Here is a 24752-nt window from a genome sequence, read left to right as displayed (position 1 = left end):
GTGATGGCTTCCCATACCTGTGAACATACTAAAAATCATGGAATTGTACACATTAAAATGGGTGGACTATATGGTACATGAATTATATATCAATGGTGCTGGTATTAAAAAAACAAACCTCTCACCTATTTCCATTGCAGTATTATTCACAATAGCCAAGATGCATAAGCAACCCTAAGTCCACCGATGGATGAGTGGATAAAGAGAATAAGGTATATTCCTACAATGGAATGTTAGCTTTAAAAAAGAAGGAAGTGTGGCCACATGCTACAACATGGATGAATCTTGAGAATATTATGCTAATAAGCCACTCACCAAAAAACCCAAATGCTGTATGATTTCACTTACATGAGGTAGCTAAAGTAGTCGATTTCATAGAAACAGGAAGTAGAAAGTGGCATGGAGGTTCCCAGGGGTGTGTGGGAGGGGGAGAGGAGGAGTTGTTCACTGGGAATTGAGTTTCAGTCTTGCCAATGAAAGTTTTAGAGATCCACAGGACAATGGTGAGTACACGCGCCTCCCAGTTTCCATAAGTAGGTTTCACTCCACTTTGTTTTAACAAAAGACCTACATTAGGACAATACCTATTTTCACCAACCAAAAGAAATCCTGCCAGGATTTTTGCTTTTATTACCGTACTAAGATAGGTGTTTCCCAAAAGCGAAGTGGCTTGATGCACACATCCAGAAAGCAGGGGATACTCCTCGCTTTATGCCATTTTGGCTTGAGAAAAGTTTCACAGGACCACTCCACCTCCATACAGCGGAGAAAAACCTGTATAGCTAACACTGCAGAAGCATACACTTAAAAACGTAAGGAGACAAAATTTATGTTGTAATTTTTACTACAATTAAAAAAGAAGATATATCCCTGGGAGTGAACCGGAAGGTGCCCAGCATCTTGGGGACAGTGGCGTGGACAAGCCCAGGTCAGCCGAGTCCAGCATGGCTAGACAGTATACTCGGGCTCCTAGAGAATACGTTTGGTCTGGGTCACAAACAGGACAGTGGCGCTCCCAGGATGCAACAACACACACAAAGACAGGGGGAATCCAGTCCCGAAGCGCACACCTTCTAGCCCCTGGGACGCCCAAGAGGAGGAACGAAGGAGAATAGAGTTCGGTGTCGGTAGGAATGGATATCCTACCCGCCACTGTGGGCGATCAGAATTAATGATTCCTGCTCTACTCTCTCCTTTTCCAGACTCCTGGCATGATGCAAAATAACACTAGTTTTTCTTTTTTCCCATTCAACACTATCCAAACTCTTCTGCCCTGCTCACCTGAACATCCGGTGTTTCCAGGACCAGAGGCAGCCTCACTCCTCTCCAGGCCACTTCCACCCATAAAAGGGTGAACACGAGAGGGAAGACTATCCTCTGAATTCAGGGTAAGGAGCAGGAACTTAAAAGGTGTGATGACGTCAGCAGATGGTTAAATAAGGTGTTGCTCGTGGATCCCCCACTCAGCCACTCTTCGGCATCCGTCCAAGGACAAAAGTGCCTGTGGCAGCTGTGAGACCCAGCGCCATATCCCTAGGGACTGGGACAAGTCTTGCCCACCCACGGGTCATGTAATGGACATACAGACCTTGTTTCTTCCTGAGGACCCTGCAGAGGCTTATGAGCCAGCTCCAGCCCCTCAGCCGCCGTCTGGGAGATGCTGGAGAATGCTGTCTCAGACAACCGCCCGGCGGTGAGAGAGCCTGTGTTCTGGAATTTGGTCTACCTTAGTGAATGTTCTACGTGAGCTTGAGAAGAGTGTGTGTTCTGCTGTTGTCAGATGACGAATTTTATAAAGGTCAGTTAGATATAGTTTGCTACTGCTGTTTAGTCCACTATGACCTCACTGAACATCTACCCGCTGGACCTGTCAATTACAGAGACAGGGGAGTGTTGAATTCCCCAGCTGCACAGTGGGTTTACCCATGTCTCCTTGTAGTTCTCTGCGTTTGCCTCCCCTACCTCGGATCTCTGTTGTTAGGTTCATGCATTAAAAATTGTTCTTTTTTTTTTTTAAAGATTTTTATTTATTTATCTTTAGAGGGGAAGGAGAGAGGGAGAGAAACATCAATGTATGGTTGCCTTTCGTGTGACCCCTGCTGGTAGTTAGCCTGCAAGGAATCAGCCTGCAACCCAGATATGTGCCCTGACTGGGAATCGAACCGCGATCGTCTGGTTCACAGGCCCGAGCTCAATCCACTGAGCTACGCCAGCCAGGGCCAAAAATTGTTCTTTTTATCATTATATAATGCCCCCATTTCTCCTTAATACTTTTCTTTGTTTTAAAATATCAGCTTTGTTTAAAATTAACATATTCAGATTTCTTTTGACTTGTTAACAAAATATCTTTTTTCATACCTTTTCTCTTAAGAAAAAACTGATAAAGTACATATAAAATTTATCATCTTAACCATCTTTAACTGTATACTCCCGTAATGTTAAGTATATTCACATTGTTGTGCCATTGATATCCAGAATTTTTTTCTATTGCTTTCCTCTTAACCTGTATGTGTCTTTACATTTAAGTAGGTTTCTTGTGGACAATATATAGTTGGGTCTTTTTTTCTTTTTTAGTCCATTATCATAGCGTCTGTCTTTTGATTTGTCTACTTAGACCACTGGTATTTAAAATGATTATTGATATGGTTGGATCAATAGCTACCATACATTTTATTGTTTTTTTAAAATCCTCACCCAGGGATATGTTTTTATTGATTATAGTGAGAGGGGAAGGGAGAGAGAGAAACACCGATCAGCTGTCTACTGTACACACCCACACTGGGGACTGAACCCACCAGCTAGGATGTGCCCTGGCTGCAATGCTGCTGACGCCTTAACCAACTGAGCCACCCGGCCAGGGCTATTTTACTGTTTTCTATCTATTGTGCTCATATATATATTTTTTTTCTTTTTTCCCTCTTTTCCTGCCTTCTCTAGTTTTAATTAAGCATTTTATATTATTGTATTTTCTGTCCTCTCTTACTTTATCTGTACTATTTTCTTCTAACTTTTTTTAGTGGTTGTCCTAGAGTTTACAATATACATTTACAGCTGGGCCCAAAGTCCACTTTCAAATAGCATTATACTGCTTCACAAATAGAGCAAGTATCTCTTAACAGTATTTCTAACTCTTCTATTATCTTTAAAAAATTGCTGTCATTTATTTCACTTATCCATTAACTATACCATTGAGTACATTGTTGCTGCTATTATTTGAACAAACTATCATCTGTTAGTTTAAGAATAAGAATAAAGGATTTCACCCTGGCTGGTGTAGCTCAGCGGATTGAGCACAGGCCTGTGAACCAAAAGATCACAGTTTGATTCCCAGTCAGAGCACATGCCTGGGTTGCAGGCCAGTTCCCAGCAGGGGCCAGTTCCCAGCAGGGGGCGCAAGAGAAGCAACCACACATTGATGTTTCTCTCCCTCTCCCCTTCCCTTGTAAGGATAAGTAAATTAAATTTTGAAAAAAGAATAAAAGATTTCATTTTACCTTTATTCCTCCTCTAACACTCCTCCTTTCCTTATGGAGATCAACTTTCTGATTACATCAATTTCTTTCTCTGAAGAACTTTTAAAAGTGCTTGCAGGGCAGCTCTGTTGGGGACAAATGCCCTCATTATTTCTTTGCCCGATAAAGTACTTCTTCATTCTTGAAGGATAATTTCACTGGACACGGAATTCTACATTAAAACCATTCAGCCCTGGCTAGTGTGGCTCAGTGGAAGGAGTGCCGGCCTGAGAACCAAAGGGTGGCCAGTTCAATTCCCAGTCAGGGCACATGCCTGGGTTGCAGGCCAGGTCCTTAGTTGGGGGTGCATTAGAGGCAACCACACATTGATGTTTCTGTCCCTCTTTTTCTCCTTCCCTTCCCCTCTGTTGAAAAATTAATAAATACAATCTTTTTAAAAAAAAAACAACGCAGACATCCCCTTCTCCAAGAAGCGGACAGGACCTCCCTAAGCGGTCGGAATCCCTTCTCTGAGCCCTGTGCAGACCTGATCATTGCGCTTCTGTCAGAAACTCGAGTCTCTCTTATTGCTCACAGGGAAAAGCCAGAGAGCTAATGCCAGAATTGGGTCCAAGGGAAAAGCCCAAGCTTGAGCACACATATTTCCAAAGTAATTCCCCAAATGTTATCCAAGGCCCAAACAGGGCTGAAGACCAGGAAAAGAGTATCGGAGCAAGCCAACAGGAGGCGGCCAGACAACCCCCTAGAGGAACCACAGAGGGTGAAGTACCCACCTGTTCTCATCCTATATTTTGGGAGTGGGTGGGATCCAGGACAGGGTGGACACTTGCAAAATGTAATGAAATTGTCTATCGCTGGAGCGATCTGTGACCTGCTTGACATTCCTCAGAACGCAGGGTTGGAGCAGCCTCAGTAAGTACTCGACCCCAACTGATCCTCATGAAACCCAGGGCACAGTGTCGGGTGGCACAGCAGAGGGGTCGGCTCGCACGCTCTCACAGTGATTTATTTGGGGCCTCTTCTCCACGGAAAGTTGCAGAACAGGCTTCCCCAACTTAGGCAAGTGCTCCATCAAGGGGCACTTCAGCACGAGGCTTCAGCACAGAAAAGATCCATCTCTCTCAGAATCAGATAATGAATGGTTGAAGCAGGACAAGTGCAGAGCCCAGCCAGGAAGCTGAGAGCCGGGCACATCCAAGCTGCCCTACTGGGTGGTCCCGAGGGACCAGCACCAGGCCATGCATATCAGAGACACCTTCAGAAACAGAGAGACCAAGGCCACAGCAGAGGTGTGCAACAACAAGCAGACTTTAATCGAGGGTGGAAAACCAGGGTGACCCCAGACTCTTTGGTTACTGTAGCTTCTTTGATCCTCAGGACGTACGCAGGAAGGAGGCCTGTTCTCTGACGAGGACCCAGAAATCAGTCTCCATCGCCAAGCTGTTTTATTCGAACCAATTCAGACCTTCCGCACTCTGGCCGTCTTACAGTCTGTTTACAGGTTTTCCTTCCTTGAGAACAGGAGTCTTCTCATAGTCATCTGTGCTTTTAGGCACTGGGTGTAAGGGAAGGCACCTTGGAATTAAGCTGCCTTTACACTAGCCACTCCCTCCGCCTGGAACACTCTCTCCCGGTCTGCATGGCTAGCTCCCTCACCAACTTACCCCTTCAATCTTCACTCAAATTTTACCTTCTCCCCAAGGTGCTACTGCAAACTGCTCCCTCTGCCAAACACTCCTGATCTTCCTTACTTTGTTCTATACTTTTTATAGCTTTTACCAACATCTCTGACTTTGCTTTTCCTGCAGTTTGAACACGATACATCTAGTTATATCATATAGCACAACGTATACTGACTGCATCTTAGTATTACTAGAATGTAAGCACCACAAGAACAGGAACTTTGTCTGTTTCAGTCACTGATCTCCCAAGCACATGGGAAGAGCACATAAAAGGCACTCAGTAAATGGGTGTGTGAATGAGAAGGGAAGCCCGTGTTCAGATCCTGCCCTGTCATTTACTAGCCAGCTGTTCCCCTTAGGCAATTTGCTTCCCCCCCCTCCCCCGGCCCATTTCTTCATCATGAGATCGATGAGTTCAAGCACTCTCCTTGCTCAATTTTTTATGTAAAGCGCCTGTCAGGGTGCTCAGCACAAACAAGTAGCTAATAAATGGGCCAGACAATTCACATAATTACTGCCCTTCTAAAAGTCTTCACCCTCCGTCCCTTATCAGTACCCTTTACTCAGGGGGCATCACTGAGGCAATTAATGCAGCGGAGCCTTCAGGCCTGGGGCTGTGATGAGGGGATGAGGCCATGAGGCCATGAAATTCTCAAAGATCTCAGGATTCTCTTTCCTCTGCCAGCTGAGCTGGCTCAAGAGCAGCTGGTCTCTGGCTCCTAGCAACCCCCATACTTCAGTTACACCGCAGCAGAAGACCTGGAACCAATCTTCTGATCTCATGAGAAATCTGAGCCCTTGTCTAATCTACCATACCACCTCTGACACCATGGATTTTCAAGGCCCTCTGACCACCAGGATCAAGTCTGCGGTAGGAAAAGGGACTCAGCGCTCACCAGGACCTCACAGATGCGTGGAGAGGATCAGGCCGCTACATGCACAGGGAACACCTCCTGCTGTTTGGTTCCTGCGTGACAAAAGAACATGCTAGGGAGCGGGTTCCTCAGCCAGAGGTTAGAGCCCCAGGCTCTGGGGCCGGCCTAGGTTCAAGCCCTGCCTCCACAGCTCAGTAGTTGCAAATTCTCTGGCTACCTAAGGTCTCCAAGCTTCAGTATGCTTAGCTGTAAAATAAAGCTATTAACAGTGCTCACTTCACTGGATTAAGTAAGGGATTAAATGAGACTGCCTGTGGCCATGGCTGGTGTGGCTCAGTGGATTGAGTGCTGGCCTGGGAACCAAAGGTCACCGGTTCAATTCTCAGTCAGGGCACACGCCTGGGACCCAAGCTGGGTCTCTGGTGGAGGTCATGTGACAGGCAACCACACATTGATGCTTCTCTCCCTCTCTCTCCCCCTCCCTTCCCCCATGTCTAAAAACAAATAAAATAAAAATTTTAAAGTGAGATACAAATAAAAATTTAAAAGTGAGATACGCTTATGAAGTGCCTTAGCACATCGCCTGGCACCCAACGATAGTATTAATGGTTTGCTCACTCAAAGGCCTTTAAACACCAGATGAGTGCTATGGGAGCGTCTTGCCAGAGGTGGCTATGGCTGGTATCAACCATATGAACATGGCCGTGAGGTAGGAAGAGGTGAAATATAACTGCCTTCGGGGTGCTCAACTCAACTAGCCAGACAGGGGACAGCTCTCCCTAAAATCTGAAATTTTAATTTCTAATCCTCTCTAACAGTTTGTCAAACAAAACTAATTCTGTACATTCTAATCTTCAGCTGTAGCCAGAACTCAGTGGCTGTGTGTGTGTAATAAGTCAAGAATCGCAACTTATTTATGTCTTCGTTCACTTGCCAAATGTTAACTACACACCACTGTGGCCCTTGCCTTCTGCTAGGCCTCTGCAGTGGGACACAGCCTCTGCTCTCAAGGAGCTCACAGGTTATGGGAGAATCGAGCATGCAAACAATCCCAATAGGACTGGCAAAGTATTTTGCCAGAAAGACGCCGAGGGTACAATACAAGCTTGGCAGAAAGGCAATTACCCTAGAAGGGGAGCTTAGAACAAGCTTCTCAGAAGAACTTCCGAGCTGTTTCAAAGAATGAGTAGAATGCAGGGGGGAGGAAGGCAGAGGCCATGCAGTTCAGTGTCTGCACTCAGTTCTGCTCGGCTGGATCTCACAGCTGGAGGGTCACTGATACAGCCAGACTGTGCAGAGACTAAGGAGCCTAACAGGATCCACATGCACGTGAAAACCAGGATTTCGGACTTTCTCCCGAAGGCTGTGAGGAGCCGCTGCACCTTTTATAAGCCAAGTAGCGCCTAGCATGCTATTAACTCAGATTTAAAATTGTTCATTCCAGGACTTCCGCCAAGATGGAGGCATAGGTGGAAACACTGTGCCTTCTCCCACAACCAAGTTTGAATACAGCAAAGGTTTAGTAAACAAAGACACAGCCAAAGGACAGAAAATTGAACTATACGGAAGTCCGACAACAACGAACCCTTCAACCAGGACTGGTAAGAGGGGCGGAGCGAGCGGCGGAGCAGGGTCGGGCAGGAAAGATCCCCCGCCACCCCAGCCAGGCGCGCAGGCAGCCTGGACCCAGTCAGGGTACGGGGCAGACTGACCGCTGTCGCACATTCGCACAGTGAGACGGACTGCGAACCCAGTGGTGGAGGGCTGACGGCGGTGGCACATTCGAGTGCAGTGGGATGAAACCCACGGGCCCTGGTGGTGGTGGCAGCTGCAGCACCTGTGGCATCAGCGGCCGGAGGCAGCAAATGGGAGGCCATTACTCCTCTTTGACCCCGCCCCCATGTACAGCATCACAACCCAGCCACTGAGTTGCCCTGCTCTGGTGAACACCTAGGGCTCTGATCCTGGTACGTAACAGGCAGGAACAGTCTAAAAGATGGTGCAAGAAGAACTCAAAGCCCCAGAGCCGATAACTCTAAGCGACCAAGAAATAGCCAGCCTCTCAGATGCACAGTTCAAAACACTGGTCATCAGGATGCTCACAGAACTGGTTGATTATAGTCACAAATTAGAGGAACATATGAAGGCTAAACTAATTGAAATGAAAGGAAATGCACAGGAAACCAACAGTGATGGAAAGGAAACTGGGACTCAAATCAATGGAATGGACCAGAAGGAAGAATGAAACATCCAACCAGAAAAGAATGAAGAAATGAGAATTCAAAAAAATAAGGAGGCTTAGGAACCTCCAGGACATCTTTAAACGTTCCAACATCTGAATTATAGGGGTACCAGAAGGGGGAAAGAAACAGCCAAGAGTGGAAAACTTATTTGAACAAATAATAAAGGAGAACTTCCCTAGTCTGGCAAAGGAAATAGACTTCCAGGAAATCCAGGAAGCTCAGAGAGTCTCAAAGAAGTTGGACCCAAGAAGGAACACACCAAGGCACATCATCATTACATTAGCCAAGATTAAAATGAAGGAGAGCATCCTAGAAGCAGCAAGAGATAAGGGGACAGTCACCTACAAAGGAGTACCCATCAGACTGTCAGCAGATTTCTCAAAAGAGACCTTACAGGCAAGAAGGGGCTGGAAAGAAGTATTCCAAGTCATGAAATCCAAAGACCTACAGCCAAGATTGCTCTATCCAACAAAGCTTTCATTTAGAATGGAAGGACAGATAAAGTGCTTCTCAGATAAGGTCAAGTTCAAGGAGTTCATCATCACCAAGCCCTTATTATATGAAATGCTAAAGGGCCTTATCTAAGAAAAAGAAGATGAAAAATATTAGCAGTGAAAGGACAGCAAACTCACAATTATTAACAACCACACCTAAAACAAAAGCAAACCAAGAGGACAGCTAGATCAGGAGTGGAACCATCGAAATGAAGATCACATGGAGGGTTAGCAACAGGGGAGTGGGAGGAGGAGAAGGGGGGAGAAGGTACAGAAAATAGCATAGACAGTAGGTATAAAATAGATAGGGGGGAAGGCAAGAATAGTAGGGGAAATATAGAATCCAAAGAACTTGAGACACGTGGTTATAAACTAAAGGGGGGAGAATGGTGGAGGGGAATGAAGGGGGGGAATAGAACAACTGTAATGGTATAATCGATAAAATATAGTTTTAAAAAAGAAAAAAAGATAAAACTGTTCATTCCTCAAGACAGAAATGTATAGTACACATGTGCTTAATACAATTTATAGTGAAAAAAGCTAGGTCTCCCTCTCTGTCCTTTTCCCTAGCCATGCAGCTCCCCACCCCAGAGGCAACCCTGTTACCACTAGATTACTTCGCTATGTCTTCTAGTATGGTGGAATCTGAGAGTTTATATATTAAAATACTTAAAAGTTTACTACAAACCATTTGTCCATTTTTTCTCCTTTACATCAAATGTATAGCATTATATTAATTCTGGTTGAAATGGTATGGAATCACATGCAGTTGCCTGAAAATTTCATTCCAATGAAGTAAAGGAGACATTACAAAATGTGAGTTACAACAGGGGGCATTCAGTCTGATGGGATTGAAAGTTTTTATAGTACATACTCCCTTAAACATGCTTTTCTCATTTAACAGTAAGACTTAGAAGTTTTTGCATATGTGGCATAGATGTACTATAGTTAATTTAAATGTTTACTATTAATAACCACATAGGCTATTTCTAATTCTGTGTTAGAAACAATGAATGTAATGAAACCTTCCCACACGCATCTTTGTGCACACATGCAAGCATTTCTCAGGAATAGATTTTGAGAAGCAAAAACCAGTAATCAAGAGTAGATACATTTGGCCCTGGCTGGTGTGGCTCAGTAGATTGAGCTCCGGACCGTGAAGCAAAGGGTCGCCAGTTCAATTCCCAGCCAGGGCACAGGCCTGGGTTGCAGGCCAGGTTCCCAGCTGGGGGCATGCAACAGGCAGCCAATCGAAGTATCTCTTGTACATCAGTGTCTCTCTTCCTCTCTTTCTCCCTCCCCCATCTCTCTAAAAATAAATAAATAAAATCTTTTTTAAAATGCAGCCCAACATCAACCAGATTACTGAGACATTAGCTTTACAATTCTGCTTCGTTAGCCTGTCTAATCAAGAGTGGACTCTGCTTCTAAAATCTAGGCATGGAAGTAAAGCTTCACTTTCTCTCTGTGATTGCCCTTCCAAAGTGGGAGGCAACTACTTGAGAAGGGCCTTTAAACATTACCTGAGTCCTCCTTCTTATCCTGACTTCAGTTTTATGGTGCTGCTTTGCTTGGTGAGTCTTCGGGGTTTATATCTTAGAAGATGGTAAATGGGCCTGAGAAGATGAGGCAGAAGGAAGAGAAGCCTCATGTCCAGCAGGCTGGGCAGCCCCAGAATTGTGGGGCCCAGCTGTGTACCTAGCAGATGGGGGTTCATTTGTAGCTGGTGGGGTTCCATATTCTGCAGGCGGGATTCCATATCCTGCTGGTGGAGCTCCATATCCCACAGGCAGAGCTTCATACCCAGGTGGTGGGGCTCCGTACCCCACAGGCAGAGCTGCATATCCTGCTGGTGGGGCTCCGTATCCCATAGGTGGGGCTCCATGTCCCATAGGTGGGGCTCCATATGCTCCCAGTGGGGCTCCATATCTCACAGGTTGGGGCCCATAGACAACAACTGGGTATGCTGAGAAGAAAAGGAAAAATCAGTAATTTATTTTTTAGAATGGACAAGGAATGAGTGAGAAGGAGTAAAAAGATAAAAGTTATGCTGAAGCAAACTAACACAGGAAGAGAATCAGGCTAAAGAACAGTAAAGCCAGATCCTTCAGCCACCACTAGTTGGGGGCTTTACCATTTCCTGTTGTGGAGCGATTCAAATTAGCATGAAAACAACAGTTACACCTCTACACTACTTGTACACAGAGACACAGGTTTTACTCAATACAGCTCTCTCTGGTGGGCCTCCCTTTACTTAATAAAGTTTGTTCTGAATGTGAATAAAGTCATACATCCTTAATGAGGAATATGCCTTCGGAAAAAAGAGAAAAAGATGAGTGTTACAAAGTCATCTGTAATGCAGTCAAATACAAAAAATATTTTAATGTATTTATTTGTAGAATATCTTTAATATGTTCACGCAATCATGATTATAACAACTGTGCAATTTTTAAATCTAGCTCTTTTTATTTGACATTACATAAAATTATTTGTTATTAATGTATTTCATAAAGTAAAAGCCAGACTATAGTTTATTGTATGGATAGGTGTTGCTACATTTCCCTGTTGTAAGAGAACACATGATTTCCAAGTTTCCAATTAATATTACAACAAACATGGGCCCTGGCTACATTCCCAAAGTGATTTAACTGGGGCAGGTGAATGAACAACTACCAAGTTATTTTGCTGTAATCCATATTTATGCTTAAGCTAGCCAAAAAAAAAAACCATTTAAAGAATTTTCTTAAAGATGCTCAAAGAACTAAAGGAAACTGAGAAGAAAGTCAAGCAAATGATGTGTGAACAAAACAGAAATATTGATAAAGACAGAAAACCTAACAAGAAACCAAAAAGAAATCCTGAGGATCAAAAGTACAAAAACTGAAATGAAAAATTAAGAAGAGGGATCGAAACTTAGATTTGAATAGGCAGAAGAATCAGTGAACTGTAAGACAGGAAATTGTTGAGATTGAGAAAGAGAAAGAAAATAAATCGAAGAAAGGTGAACAGAGCCTCAGGAACCAGTAGGCCACCATCAAACAGAGACCAACATACACACTGCATGGCAGTCTGAGAAGAAGAGAAAAAAGGGTAGAAAGAATATCTGAAGAAACAATAGCTGAAAACTTCCCCAATCTGATGAAAGACATGAATATAAACATCTAAGAATCTCAACAAACTCCTGGAGATTAACTTAAAGAGAGCTACACCAAGACACATTATAGTCAAATTTGCAAAAGACAAAGACAAAGAGAGAATCTTGAAATCAGCAAGAGTGATGTGAATTGTTACATGCAAGGGATCTTCAATAAGATAATCAGTAGCCCTGGCTGCTGTAGCTCAGTGGATTGAGCACAGGCCTGCAAACCAAAGGGTTGCTGGTTTGATTCCCAGTCAGGGCACATGCCCAGGTTGTGGGCTAGGTCCCCAGTAGGGGGTATGCAAGACACAACCACACATTGATGTTTCTCTCTCTCTCTCTCTTTCTCCTTCCCTTCCCCTCTCTCTAGAAGTAAAAATAAATAAAATTTTAAAAAAGATAAGCAGTAGATTTCTCATCAGAAATTTTGGAGGCCAGAAAAAAAAACATAAAAAAAACAATCTTATATTTGGTTAAATTTCTTCAAGAGTGGGAGAGAAATGAAGACATTTCCAGATAAATAAAGGCTGAGGGTGTTCATTAGCACTAGACTTCCCTGCAAGAAATCCTTAAGGGAGTTCGGCAGGGTTAAGTGAAAGGGCACTAAACAGCAATCTGAAGCTGTATGAAGAAATTAAGATCTCAATAAAGGTTAATCATTGGGCAATTATAAAAACCAACATTGTTCTAACAATGGTTCATAACTCCATTTTTTTGTTTTTTACATAATTTAAGAGAGTAGTACCTTAAAAAGAATTATTAGATTATATTTTGTGGCACACAGTGTATAAAGATGTAATTTTGTGACATTAGCTGAAATGTATGAAGAAGGAACTGTAAAGGTGCAGAGTATTTGTATGTTTTTAAGGTTAAGTTGGTAAAGATTCAAATTAGGCCCTGGCTGGTGTGGATCAGTGGATTGAGCGTGGGCCTGCGAACCAGAGGATCACGGTTCGATTCCCGGTCAGGGCACATGCCTGGGCTGTGGGCCAGTTCCCAGCAGGGGATTCAGAGAGGCAACCGTACATTGATATTTCTCTCCTTCTCTCCTTCCCTTTCCCTCTAAGGATAAATAAATAAAATCTTTTTTAAAAAAGATTCAAATTAGTATTACAACTTAAGAACATTAAATGTAACCCCCATGGTAACCACAAAGAAAAAAGCTATAAAATATAGACAAAAGGAAATGAGAAAGGAATTTAAACTTCCTGCTATAAAAATATCAATTTAACCCAAAAGAAGAAGTCAGTACTGCCAAGAAATGAGGGACAAAAAGCTATACAGTATGTAAGAAATGACAGAAAGGCCCCATTACAGTAATTGCTTTAAATATAAATGGATTAAACTCTCCAATCTAAAGATAGAGATGTCTGCATTCTCCTCAGGAGCTTCCCAGTATAATCTCAAACTGGGTGCCCCTACACAGAGGGCAGGGAGAGAGCAAAGAAACAAGCAGGCCTCTCCACATTGGTAAGTGGCAGTTTTAACAAATAAAGAGACTTATTTATGTATGAGGTTGTCTTGGGCGGCCACAAGATGAGTAAGATCTCTGCACCCACCCGTCAAATCTTAGAAGTTTTTATACAGAGGCCGTAACTGAACTCAGTCATGTATACCATCCTGGTAGTCTCCATACCTCACTTCTATGTCAAGGCTTCATCCCTGGAGCTGCTTCTTGGAGCAGGAAAGGCAAACAGAACAAACATTTCAAGACAAGGGAGGCTGACAATTGCCTGAGTCAGCTTCAGGACAACTGGCAGCCGTGCCTTCTCGATGACGTCTTCCAACAAGAGATTGGCAGAATAGAAACTCAAGACTCGGTTATATGCTGCGTACATAAGACTTACTTTTAAAGATTTTATTTATTTATTTTTAGAGAGAGGGGAAAGGAAGGAGAAAGAGAGGGAAAGAAACATCAATGTGTGGTTGCCTCTCCTGCACCCACAACTAGGGACCTGGCCTGCAACCCAGGCATATGCCCTAACTGGGAATCGAACTGGTGGCCCTTCAGTTCGTGGGCCGGCGTTCAATCCACTGAGCCACGCCAGCCAGGGCAATTTACTTTATTTTTTTTAAGATTTTATTTATTTATTTTTAGAGAGAGAGGAAAGGAAGGAGAAAGAAAGGGAAAGATACATTGATTGTTGCCTTTACTGGCACTCAATCCACTGAGCCACATCAGCTGGGGTGTATAAGAGACTTACTTGAGATACAAAGACAAATAGATTGAAAGAAGAAGAATGAAAAAACATGAAATAGAACATTTTACTTAAAAAAAAAAAAAAAGAACCCTAGCCAGTGTGGCTCAGTCAGTTGGAGCGTTGTCCTGTACACTGAAAGGTTGCAGGTTCGATTCCCAGCTGGGGCACATGCCTAGGTTGCAGGTTTGATCCCCAATCAAGGCACATAGGAAGGTGACCTATTGCTGTTTCTCTCTCACAGCGATGTCTCTCTCTCCCCCCCTTCACTTCCTCTCTTTGTAGAAGCAATGAAAAAATGTCCCCAGGTAAAGATAAAAAAAAAATTTAAAGAATAGAAAAAGATACTACATGCAAATAGTAACCAAAAGAAAGCTAGGGTAGCTATGCTATTAAAAAAATTGACTTTAAATTTTAAAAAAGTACTAGAGACAAGAAGGAAATTACATATGCCCTGACTGGGTAGCTCAGTTGGTTAGAGCATTGTCCCAATATGCTAAAGATGTGGGTTTAAGCCCAGGTCAGGACACACATAAAAATCAACCAATGAATGCACAAATCAGTGGACTAACAGACTGATCTCTCTCTCTCTCTCTCAAATCAATACATTTTTTAAAAAATTATAATTTATAACTTTTGTTCATCAAAGAACATTATCAAGAATGTAAATACAACCTATTGAATGGGAAAACATATTTGCAAGTTGCATATATGAGAAGAGATTCACATCCAGAATATGTAAAGAACTCCTACAACTCAATGACACAAAGATAAATCACCCAAGGAAAAAATGGGCAAAGGATGTGGAGAGATGTACCTCCAAAGAAGACAGACAAATGGCTAAGAAGCACAGGAAAAGATATTCGACATGATTTGCCATTAAAGAAATGCAAATTAAAACCACAATGAACCTGGCTGGTGTAGCTCAGTGGATTGAGCACAGGCCTGCGAACCAGAGGATTGCGGTTCGATTCCCAGTCGGGTTGCAGGTCGGTTCCCTGCAGGCCAACTCCCAGCAGGGGATGCATGAAAGGCAACCATATATTGATGTTTCTCTTCCTCTCTCCTTCCCCTCTAAAGATAAATAAATAAATAAAATCTTAAAAAAAAAAAAAAAAGAGCCCTGGCCCGGTAGCTCAATTGGTTGGAGCATCATCCTGTTCATGAAAAGGCTGTGGGTTCCATTCCTGGTCGACATATACCCAGGTTGTGGGTTTAATCCCCTGTCGGGGCACATACAGGAGGCAACCAATAGATCTCTCTCTCTCTCCTCCCCTCCCTCCAATCAATGCACATATCCTCGCGTGAGGATAAAAATAAAAAACGAGGTACCACGTCACACTCACTAGGAGGGCTCTAATATAAACAACAAAAACAAAAAGGAAAACAAATGTTGGCAAGGATACGGAGGCACAGGGACTTGTACTGCTGGTGGGAAGGTCAATTGGTGCAGGTGCGTGGAAAACAGATCGGTGGCTCCTCGCAAAGCTAAACATCGAGTCACGAGGTGGCCCAGCTATTCCAACCCTACGTAGATACCCAAGAGAAATGAAAACGTGCGCACACTGAAACCTCCATAGCACCTCCAGACTTTATAGCAGCTTGTATTCATAACAATAAAAGATGGAAAGAAGTGAAATGTCCATCAGTGGACGAATGGACGAGCAGACTGTGGTATATATACAGAGAATGAAATATTAGTCAGCCACAAAGAGAATGAAGTACTGATACACGCTACTGCTTGGATGAACCTTGGAAACATCGTGCTAAGTGAACAAGCCACAAACAAAAGGTACAAAACAAAGTGCTGTATGGCTCTTCTTGGAATAAGAAATCCATAGAGGCAAAGAGCAGATTAGGGTGTAACAAAAGATGCTGGGAGGGGACAATGGGGAATTATTTCTAAGTGGAGAATTATTACTTAGTGAGTGGTGTTTTGTGGGTGTTTAATGGGGTGTCTTATGGGGCGATAAAAACATTTTGAAATCAGGGCTGATGGTTGCACCACACTGTGAATAGACTACACGCCACTGAATCGTGCATTTTGAAATGGTTGTTTTTGTTATGTGGATTTCAACATTTACTTTCAGATTTTTGAGTATTAGATTTTAATAACTCTTAAAAAGTAAGGTAACTATTAAGGTTACAAATAAGCATCCTTCAGTTGTATACAAAATTAAAAGCCAGTGGACACGCACATTGTACTCCAAGAAGAATCCAAGAAAGGGCCCACATTTGGGGGTCCGTGGGCAGCCTATGAGGAGATGCTTGGTGGCCTACCAGTGGGCAGTGGGCAGCGTTTGAGAATCAATGACCTGTTACTTCCCAGGAATATGACTCAGCAGCTGGGGACAAGCACAACTGTTAAAGGTCACAGAGCATGAAGCCCAGGGCTGGAGTCCCTAGTGAGGTTGAAGGGCATGGTACACGCCTGATGGCTGTGCTTGTGTGAAACGGGGAGGAAGGGGTGAAAAAGAGCACATGTTTTCCGCTCGGGCTTCAAGCAGGACATAAAGGTTCCAGCTAATGGAAGCTGCCCAAGCATGTTCCATATTTGTATATTATAATTAAAAGTAAGCCTGAAACTTGCTGACTTGCCATTGGGTTTCAGTCTGGAAATGGAGTCACGGACTCAACCATTTTCCGACCCCCAAACCTCTGATGCTTCTCCGCAGCAGAGCTGGAGGCAAGCTGGCAGTAGGTAGGTCTCTGAGCCCCTGGTATACTTCCCACCTCCCGGGAAGAACGTCTCTGCCACGCCTTACCTGGACAAGGCATCTCTTGGCTGCACATCACGCTCCCCTGCCCAGTAACGACGAACAGTCCTGGACTGCCAAACCAGTAATTTATACTTCTAAGTGGAGCTCCTTGGGCAGCTGAGAAGACAAATTCGGCAAAATAGGGACTCTTAAATTCTTCAAAAGGGCTTGGAAATCTCTAGCCAATAGTAAGCATTCAATAAATGTTAGCTAGTATTATTAGGCCTAAAATTAAACTCATTTCCTCTCCGACTTAGACTGTCTCATATACTTGACCATGGTTTGCAGAATCAGGATCCAGCCAGTCTTCGAAGCTAGAAACTTCACTCCACCCTCTTGTGCATCCCAGCACTTCGTCCACGTCTCTGTTACAGGACGCCATGTGTGCATCTGTCGGTCTCCACTAGCTTGTGTTTGTCCTAACTGGATTGAAGTTGGGGGTGGAAGGCCAGGGGGAAAGGGAAAGGGCGGCCCAGACAGAGCAAAAGTCATGAAGACTCAGGGAGGAGAGAACAAGGCACAAAGAAGTCCAGTTGGATTGAAGGACAAAAGGTGAGAGAGTGAAGAGCACGGAGTGAGGCTGGACTAAATAAAATACATCATAACAATTATTTGTATTCCAAGTCTGAAAGAGTTCCCTGGTACATCCACCAGAGCGGTACTCTAAGGCTTGACCTCTTCCCTCCTCTCAGCGACGATGGGGACTAACCCTAAGAGAAACAAAAGCAAAGCCAGAGCAAGAGATGACAAAAAGACCGATCGGGAGAAGAGGAGCTCAGGCAGCGGGGGCTCCCCGCCACGAGAAAGAGATGAGTCAGTGACATCTGAGACCCGCATCTTGATGGACAAAAGATGATCAGGTACAACTAGTCAGGCAGGCATCTGATTGTAAATTCCCTCTGGATTGCAGCTCCTTCCAGACAGGGAGGGGATGAATAACCTTTGCGTTCCCAGCACACAGTATTGTACTCAGCACAGAGTGGGTAGGCTCAGGAAATGCCTGCTGAATACATGTGCAACTACCACGTGTCTCGTCACAGAGACCAGACCATCTTAACTGGATAACAGTCCTCCTTCAATTCCACAAGCCTCAAAACCCCAAAGCGCTTAAGAGCTTTATCGTTTTGCTCACCAGCAGAGGCAGCGTTCATCAGCAGCTGGGAAAACTTGATGGCACCTCCTTTCCTGAAGGCTAATTTAAAAGTAGCCTGCCCGTTCCAGCCACCTGGGGGAGGAAACGGCACACTCTCACTGAGAGGCAGGCGGGCATGGCTGGTAACTGCAGGACTTCTGCAAATGCTGAGAGAAGCGTTGCCCAAAGAAGCCGGGCAGCTCTCTTTCATTGGTTGCTTCTTGAATGCTCAACCAACATGAGCCACGTCTGAATCTTAAACCTTCTGGAAGGTTTTCAGAGAAAAATATACTTCTGAGTGTAAACACTTACCATCTGGGGCTGCCCGAATGGTTCCCCTAATGTAGTTGGCAGCAAAGACTGGCTGTTCAACGGTGCAGTTGCTCATGAGATCGAACGGCATCATGAAAGAAAACAGGGGATCGCTGACCGAGTGTGAAGTCACAAAGATCACCTAGGAGAGGAAAGAGACTTTGGGGATGGAACACAAATTGTCCGTGGATTGAGACATATACAAACAACTCTGAGGCCAGGGTTGCTTTAGCATTCTGGCCTCACTGAGAAGCACCCCCCATTTTCTTCCATCATTCTTCAACATGGAAAATCTCAAAGCACGGGAGTTTTAAAACGTTCTGAAACTGAGTGGTTACCCACTCTCCATTTCAAGGCAGACAAATGTAGAGTTAACCAGACCAAAGCAGAAGCAGGAAGAGGAATTACCCGGTATGAAGTGAGAAACAATGTTCCCCTCTTTGTACCACCAAAGAGATTCGATCCCTCTGGTTGCTGAGGGAAGGAGAGGTCCACATCGCGACAATGCTGCAAGACACTGCAGAAGAGAAAGGGCAGACAGCACACAAGGTAAACGTTACGCAAAGAAACAAACATAAACCTCTCAGCACAGTTCCCAGCCTGGAGCATATACTCCATAAACGTTAGCTGCTGACACTACCACCACCTTTACTGACATAAAAGGAATTTAAATGATTTTATTCTCCGACAATTCACAATTATTTTTCTCCCTCTTTAGCTCTGGATTCTGTTTCTTATCAAAGCTACTTGTATTCCTACTGTTTATTCATTAATGCTTATACTTCTTATGCAGTAACTATCAAGCACTCTGCTAATGGCCCTGGCCAGGTAGCTGAGTTGGTTAGAGTATGGTCCTGACACACCACGGTTGCTGGTTCAATCTCCAGGCAGGGCACATACAAGAAGCAACCAGTGAATGCATAAATTAGCGGAACAACAAATTGATGTTTCTCTCTCTCTCAAATCAATATTGTAAAAAGCACTGTGCTAATGTAAATGTTAAAGAAGGTAAGGCGTGCAGAATGCTCCAGAATCCTCTGACATGTTGCTGCCTCAGCCTCCCATGTTCTCCCCTCACTCTTAACCTGAAAAACTTGGATTCATCCTACTCTCACTCATGTGAGAGTGTCCTACTGGGGTTTTTTCCTTCTTAGTAACTATCACATGTGTTGGTTCATTCAGTGTCTTTCCTAGTGATCATTAAGGGCAATGCCTGCCCTCTTTGCCACTTTAGTCCTAGCAAAGGTGGACGGTGCTAAGTACTTACTGAAAGAATGAACAAAGTAAAATATGAATACAGGCAATGACACAAGCAAGATATGACACACATCACATAAATGACACAAGAATGTCATGGCAACTAAGTGGAAAGAGACTTTCGTTTTGGTTGGAGTAATTAGGAAAGACTTTATAGAAAGGCTGAAATATGAACTGATTCTTTTTTTAAATTTTTTATCTATTTATCTTTAGAGGGGAAGGGAAGGAGAGAGGGAGAGAAATATCAATGTATGGTTGCCTTTCATGTGTCCCCCACTGGGACCTGGCCTGCAACCCAGGCACGTGCCCTAACTGGGAATCGAACGGCGATCCTCTGGTTCCCAGGCCCGCACTCAATCCACTGAGCTACGCCAACCAGGGCTGAGCTGATTCTTAAGGGGTGCCTATTTCAGTAGGCAGAGGTGAAGATTGGGGACAATCCTGATGGAAACCAAGCAGTATAATGGAGGGGCAGGAGCAGCATCAGCAGAAGTGTGGAGTAGAAAGCAAACCGCACTTGGGAGCAGCCTACCTACATGGATTCATCAGAACCGTGTGGAAGTAAGGCTGGGAGAAACAGTGAGACACAGCCGGAAAGCCACGCTGAAACCAGAGCTTGAAGATACCATCTGACGGACGGGGAGGAATGTGAGCTGCAGCTGTTGCCGCAGAACAGTCGCCCGATCAAGGAGGCGGTGGCATATGCAGGGGTGGAGGTATATCTGGGGGCGGTGGTATATCCGGGGGTGGTGGTATATCCAGGGGCCGGTTTAAGAGTTCCTCAAATAGAAGCTGGTAGGCGGGGACAAATGGTGATGGGGAAAAAAGAGTTCCTAAAATAGTCCTGATGCGAGGTAATAAGAACTGGAGCCAGAGTGGTGGTGAGTGGATAAAAAAAGGATTTTTAAGACTATGAAAAAACACTATGTCCCCAAAAAGAGGAGAACAGGGAACTCCAAAAGTCAGTCCAGAACTCTAGACTCTAATCAAAAGCTTACAACTGAGAAAATGTTTAATGAAGAAAAAAACTACGGATCAATATCCCTGAAAAATCCTCATGGAAAAATCTTCAACAAAATACTAGTAAACTTAATATAACAGCACTTTAAAAGGATTATATACCACAACCAAGTGGGATTTGTTCCTGGAATGCAAGGATGGTCCAACATATGAAAATCAATCAGTGTAATAAAAACAGAACTACATTATGGTTCAGCAATCCCACTTCTGGGCATATTTTCTAAGGAAATGAAAACAAGATATCAAAGCGGTATCTATATTCTTGTGTTCATTGCAGCGTTACTCACAACAGCTAAGCTTTAGAAACAATGTAAATGTTTCTAAACATTATTCAGTCATGAGAAAGAATGAAACCCTGTCACATGCTACAACATAGATAAACCAAAAAAGAGATATATTGTATGATCTCACTTACATGTGAAATCTAAACAGAAACAAGAAAGTTAAATGCACAGACACAGAGAATAGAACAGTAATTACCAGGGGGTCTCAGAGTGGGGAATGGGGAGAGGTTGGTCAAAGGCTCAAATCTGTAGTCATGTGGGATGAATAAGTCTAGAGATCTCATGTACAGCCATGATGACTGTATCAGTAATACTGTACTGCACACTGAAAATAGGCTAAGAGAATAGATCTCAGGTGTACTCATCACGCAAAAATGGTAACTATATGAGATGCTAATAGCTTGACTGTAGTAATCATTTCACTACTGTATGTATATCAAATTGTCATGTTATACACCTTAAATGTATACAAGTTTTATTTCTTAATGGTAAAGAAGATAAATTTTCTATTACTTTTTTACTACATCAACAAATGAACTTAGTAAAAATGGAGAAAATTTATGAACCAAGAAAATTTGCCAAAGACATATAAATAGCCAATAGCCATAGGGAAAAAAGATAACTTCACTAGCAATAATTTTTTTAAAGATTCCATTATTCACACCTCAGACCGGTAGACACCAGGTGTTGGCAAGGGTGTGGTGAAATGGTCGCTCAGAGTACTGAGAGGAATGTCAATTAATATAATTCCACAGGGTGATTTTGCAAAAAATATGTGCATATATATAGTTCTATATACTTTCATATTTTTAATATTGTGACAAGAATTTTTATATTATATATCGTCTGACCCCACAATTCCACTCTCAGGAATACATCCCAAAGGAACATTCTGACAGGTGTGCAAAGATAAGTTTTCACAAACTTTCACTGAAGCAAAATTGACAACAATGACGAATTAAAACCAGAATATCCCAGACAGGGGCTCGAGCAAAGATTTATGCACACTAGAACACTAGCCATTGAAAACAAGAATGTAGATTTTGATTCTGGAATGCATTCTCAATATATCGATACACGAGAACGTGCATTTTTCTCTAAGAGAAAGTGGGAAAGGATACTGTTTACAGATGTTGGAATCCAGGGTAGTTTAATTTTTTTCTAACTTTCTAAATACACATGAAATACACATTTCTAAATTTTTCTAAATACACATGAAATTAACTGCACAAGTTTTAAAATTTGGGTTTAAAAAAATCCCTCAATGTCTTCCACTTTCACCAGCAGAGTCTAGCCATCACATTTGGGATCCTCTGCTGGAAGGGGGGAAGCATCTCCACAAAACACTGCGGAGTGTTCAGCTGTGAGAAGTGCTCGGTGTGCCCTGTGGACAGGCAGAAGTCCAATGTAATCTACCTTCTCCCTCTCAAGATTTTTTCTGAAAGCCGCCGTCAGGACAGGGCCTTCTTTGATGAGGAGAAAGCAGAGAAGCAGTCCTTTTCCTCTTTGCGGGACAGCGGGAGCTATCCAGCGGGAGTTAGCGCCCAATCCCGAGGTTGAACCCCAGATCAAAGCTCTCACACCTGGCACTGGCCGTGGAATGTGGAGCGGATCACTTTTCTTTGTTCCCTTTTCCCGCCTGTGAAACGGGGCAAACACTACCGGTCCTCACGGTGGATGGAGCAGTTTTAAGTATAAAACTCTCAGAACATGATGAAGTATTCAAGAGCATATGGACCCCCAAAAGATCACTCAAAGGACCATAACACTGATTTATCTATTTTTAAATGCCTCGTTTTCTGACTCCGACATACAGACAGAAAAGCAGAGGGACAAACTGGCAGGAAGCCCGAGTGAGAGGACATCCGGAGCCCAGGTCAGAAGCCCTTCGTGGCAGAGTCACGGGCACGCGGGACGAAGCGCTCTGGGCCCGTGCGCGCGACTGCGTCTCCGACTGCAAACGCCAGGGAAGCGCGGAGCTCCTTCGGGAGCAAAGGAGGACCCGCGGAGATCTGTCAAGAAAAGAGTCGGGAGAAGGAAGCATACGGAAAAGACCTGGACAGCGGCATCTGGACCTGTCTTAACGGATCTTCCCGACAAACGCACTCCAAGCGACTTCGGTGCGCTCAGCCGCACCCGAGCTCCGCGCTGGCTTTCAGGGCCGCACTGGGGTTCCGGCGACCGCCCGGGAAAGCGAGGGCGAGCGGAGCAGAGTGGGGCGTGATTCAGAGGAGCTCCGCGGGGACACCAGCGGGACTCTGCGAGACACGGCGGGGCGGGGGATTAAGGGAGGAGACGAGGCACGAGGTGGGGAGGTGAAAACCTTCTCCCCGCAGACCGAGCCTGATGGCGGCCAGCGGAGGGGCGAGCAGCGATGCCGCAGCGACGCACCCTCAAAGCGACAGGTGCCCACTCCAAGGCGCCCCGCGACGCTGCGGGAGCGCCACTCTTCCTAGGCGTCCGGGGATCCGTAACGGCAGGCTCGGGCCAAGAAGAAAGGGGCCTTTAGGAAGTTCCGAGGGCAAGGAGAGGCCCCCGACAGGTCAGGATCTTTCTAAAATGATCCGCTCACATGCCCCTTTCAGCCCCCTGGAGTCCAGGGCCTTGTTCCCCCGAGTGCAGGGAAGAGCGCGGCCGCGGCTGTCGCCCTACAAAAGTCGCGAGCTCCCGCCCAGCGGCAGCTGCACACCACCCGCAGTGGCGGTGCGACCGCCCTCGGCCGCCGGGGCGCCCTCACACTTCCTCTGCGGCAGCGCGCCCCTCTCCCGCCCGGTCCTCACACACCGGAGGCGGCGCGCTCCCTCCACCTTCTCACACACACCAGGAGACGCGCTCCGCCTCCACCGGCGCAGAGCCGCCCGCTGCGGCCCGCGCCACCCTCACAACCCGGAACTCCCGCGAGGCCGCGCACCTGCACTAACGTCAGAGGCGGAGCTAAGCCTGAAGCCCTGGAAAAGGCGGGAAGGCCCCTGATTCGCTGAGAGTTCGCAAGTCGCCCCCTCTACCCAGTCTGTCTCCTCCCTCCTCTGAGCGCACCCTGGGCTTCCCCTCAGGCACCTTTCGCCGTAAGGGATGATGGCCCCTCTGCGGTTTTCGGTGTGGCTCTGGTTCACCGCCATCTTGCTCGGGGCCCCTCTAGCCGCCCCTTAGATGGGAAGGGGCGGGGCCTGCGCCAAGCCGTGGGGCGGGGCTGTAAAGCATAGGGGCGGAGATTATGGCGCAAAGGCGCCGGGTGGGGCGAGCGGGGAGTGGGTAGGTGAGGCGGCTGACCACTGGAGCTGCGGTGGCCGTAGGACCAGGCCAAGTCAGAGTTGAGACACCACACAACGGGAAGCGGGTGGGTCCAGGGAATTGTTTCTGCCCCCAGAAACAATTGTTTCTGCGCGGAGCGGTGAGTGATAGATGAATGGCCTCCTCCACGACCCCCACATGGCCACTTGGCCACCGCGTCATCCGCATGAACTTGAACAGGTCCTGTCAGGAATCGAAGCTCAAAGCTGAGTCCTCCCTGGCTTTGGTTAGGAAGCTCCTAACCTTTGGAGAAAGGATCCAGAGTAATTCCTTACTCCTGAGGTGAAAACTTTGGTCCTCCAGAGAAAGCCTGGAATCAGAGCCGGTTTCTTAGGAGGCGGTATACAGATCAGGTTGCGCGATCTGGGGTCAGGAAGTCAAAGGGGAGTCTGCTCCAAGGGGGAGAGAGCCTGTGTCATCCATCACACCTGCCCTGCCCCTCCAAAGGATGACTGTGAGTTGCTTTGAAAACTAACATGTTGTCCATATTCTTAGTTCCTTTAAACTTCACAAATAGCACCAGCGGGTTTCAAGGAAAAAGGGCATGGCTCACATCTCCTGGATTACTGTAGTTCATCAAATTTAAGATGCTG

The 24752-nt window shown here is 45.1% G+C and overlaps 1 protein-coding gene across 1 annotated transcript; it reads right to left on the bottom strand.

Moving 5' to 3' along the window:
• Nucleotides 1-10162: 10162 nt before the first annotated feature.
• On the bottom strand, nucleotides 10163-23987 carry WBP2NL (WBP2 N-terminal like). Its single transcript, XM_037068462.1, has 6 exons — nucleotides 23926-23987; nucleotides 18716-18824; nucleotides 18308-18449; nucleotides 17996-18088; nucleotides 16870-16980; nucleotides 10163-10733 (listed from the first exon to the last, which is right to left on the bottom strand). The coding sequence occupies exons 1-6, from the start codon at nucleotides 23985-23987 to the stop codon at nucleotides 10357-10359; spliced, it is 894 nt and encodes a 297-aa protein (XP_036924357.1). The 3' UTR covers nucleotides 10163-10356.
• Between the last annotated feature and the right edge of the window lie 765 nt (nucleotides 23988-24752).

This window comes from Sturnira hondurensis, unplaced genomic scaffold, assembly GCF_014824575.4.
Source record: "Sturnira hondurensis isolate 20B ecotype Veracruz unplaced genomic scaffold, ASM1482457v3 Scaffold0017436, whole genome shotgun sequence".
NCBI classification, from domain to species: domain Eukaryota; kingdom Metazoa; phylum Chordata; class Mammalia; order Chiroptera; family Phyllostomidae; genus Sturnira; species Sturnira hondurensis.
Note: the sequence above shows the minus strand (reverse complement) of the source record. Positions and strands in the feature narration are given on the sequence as shown.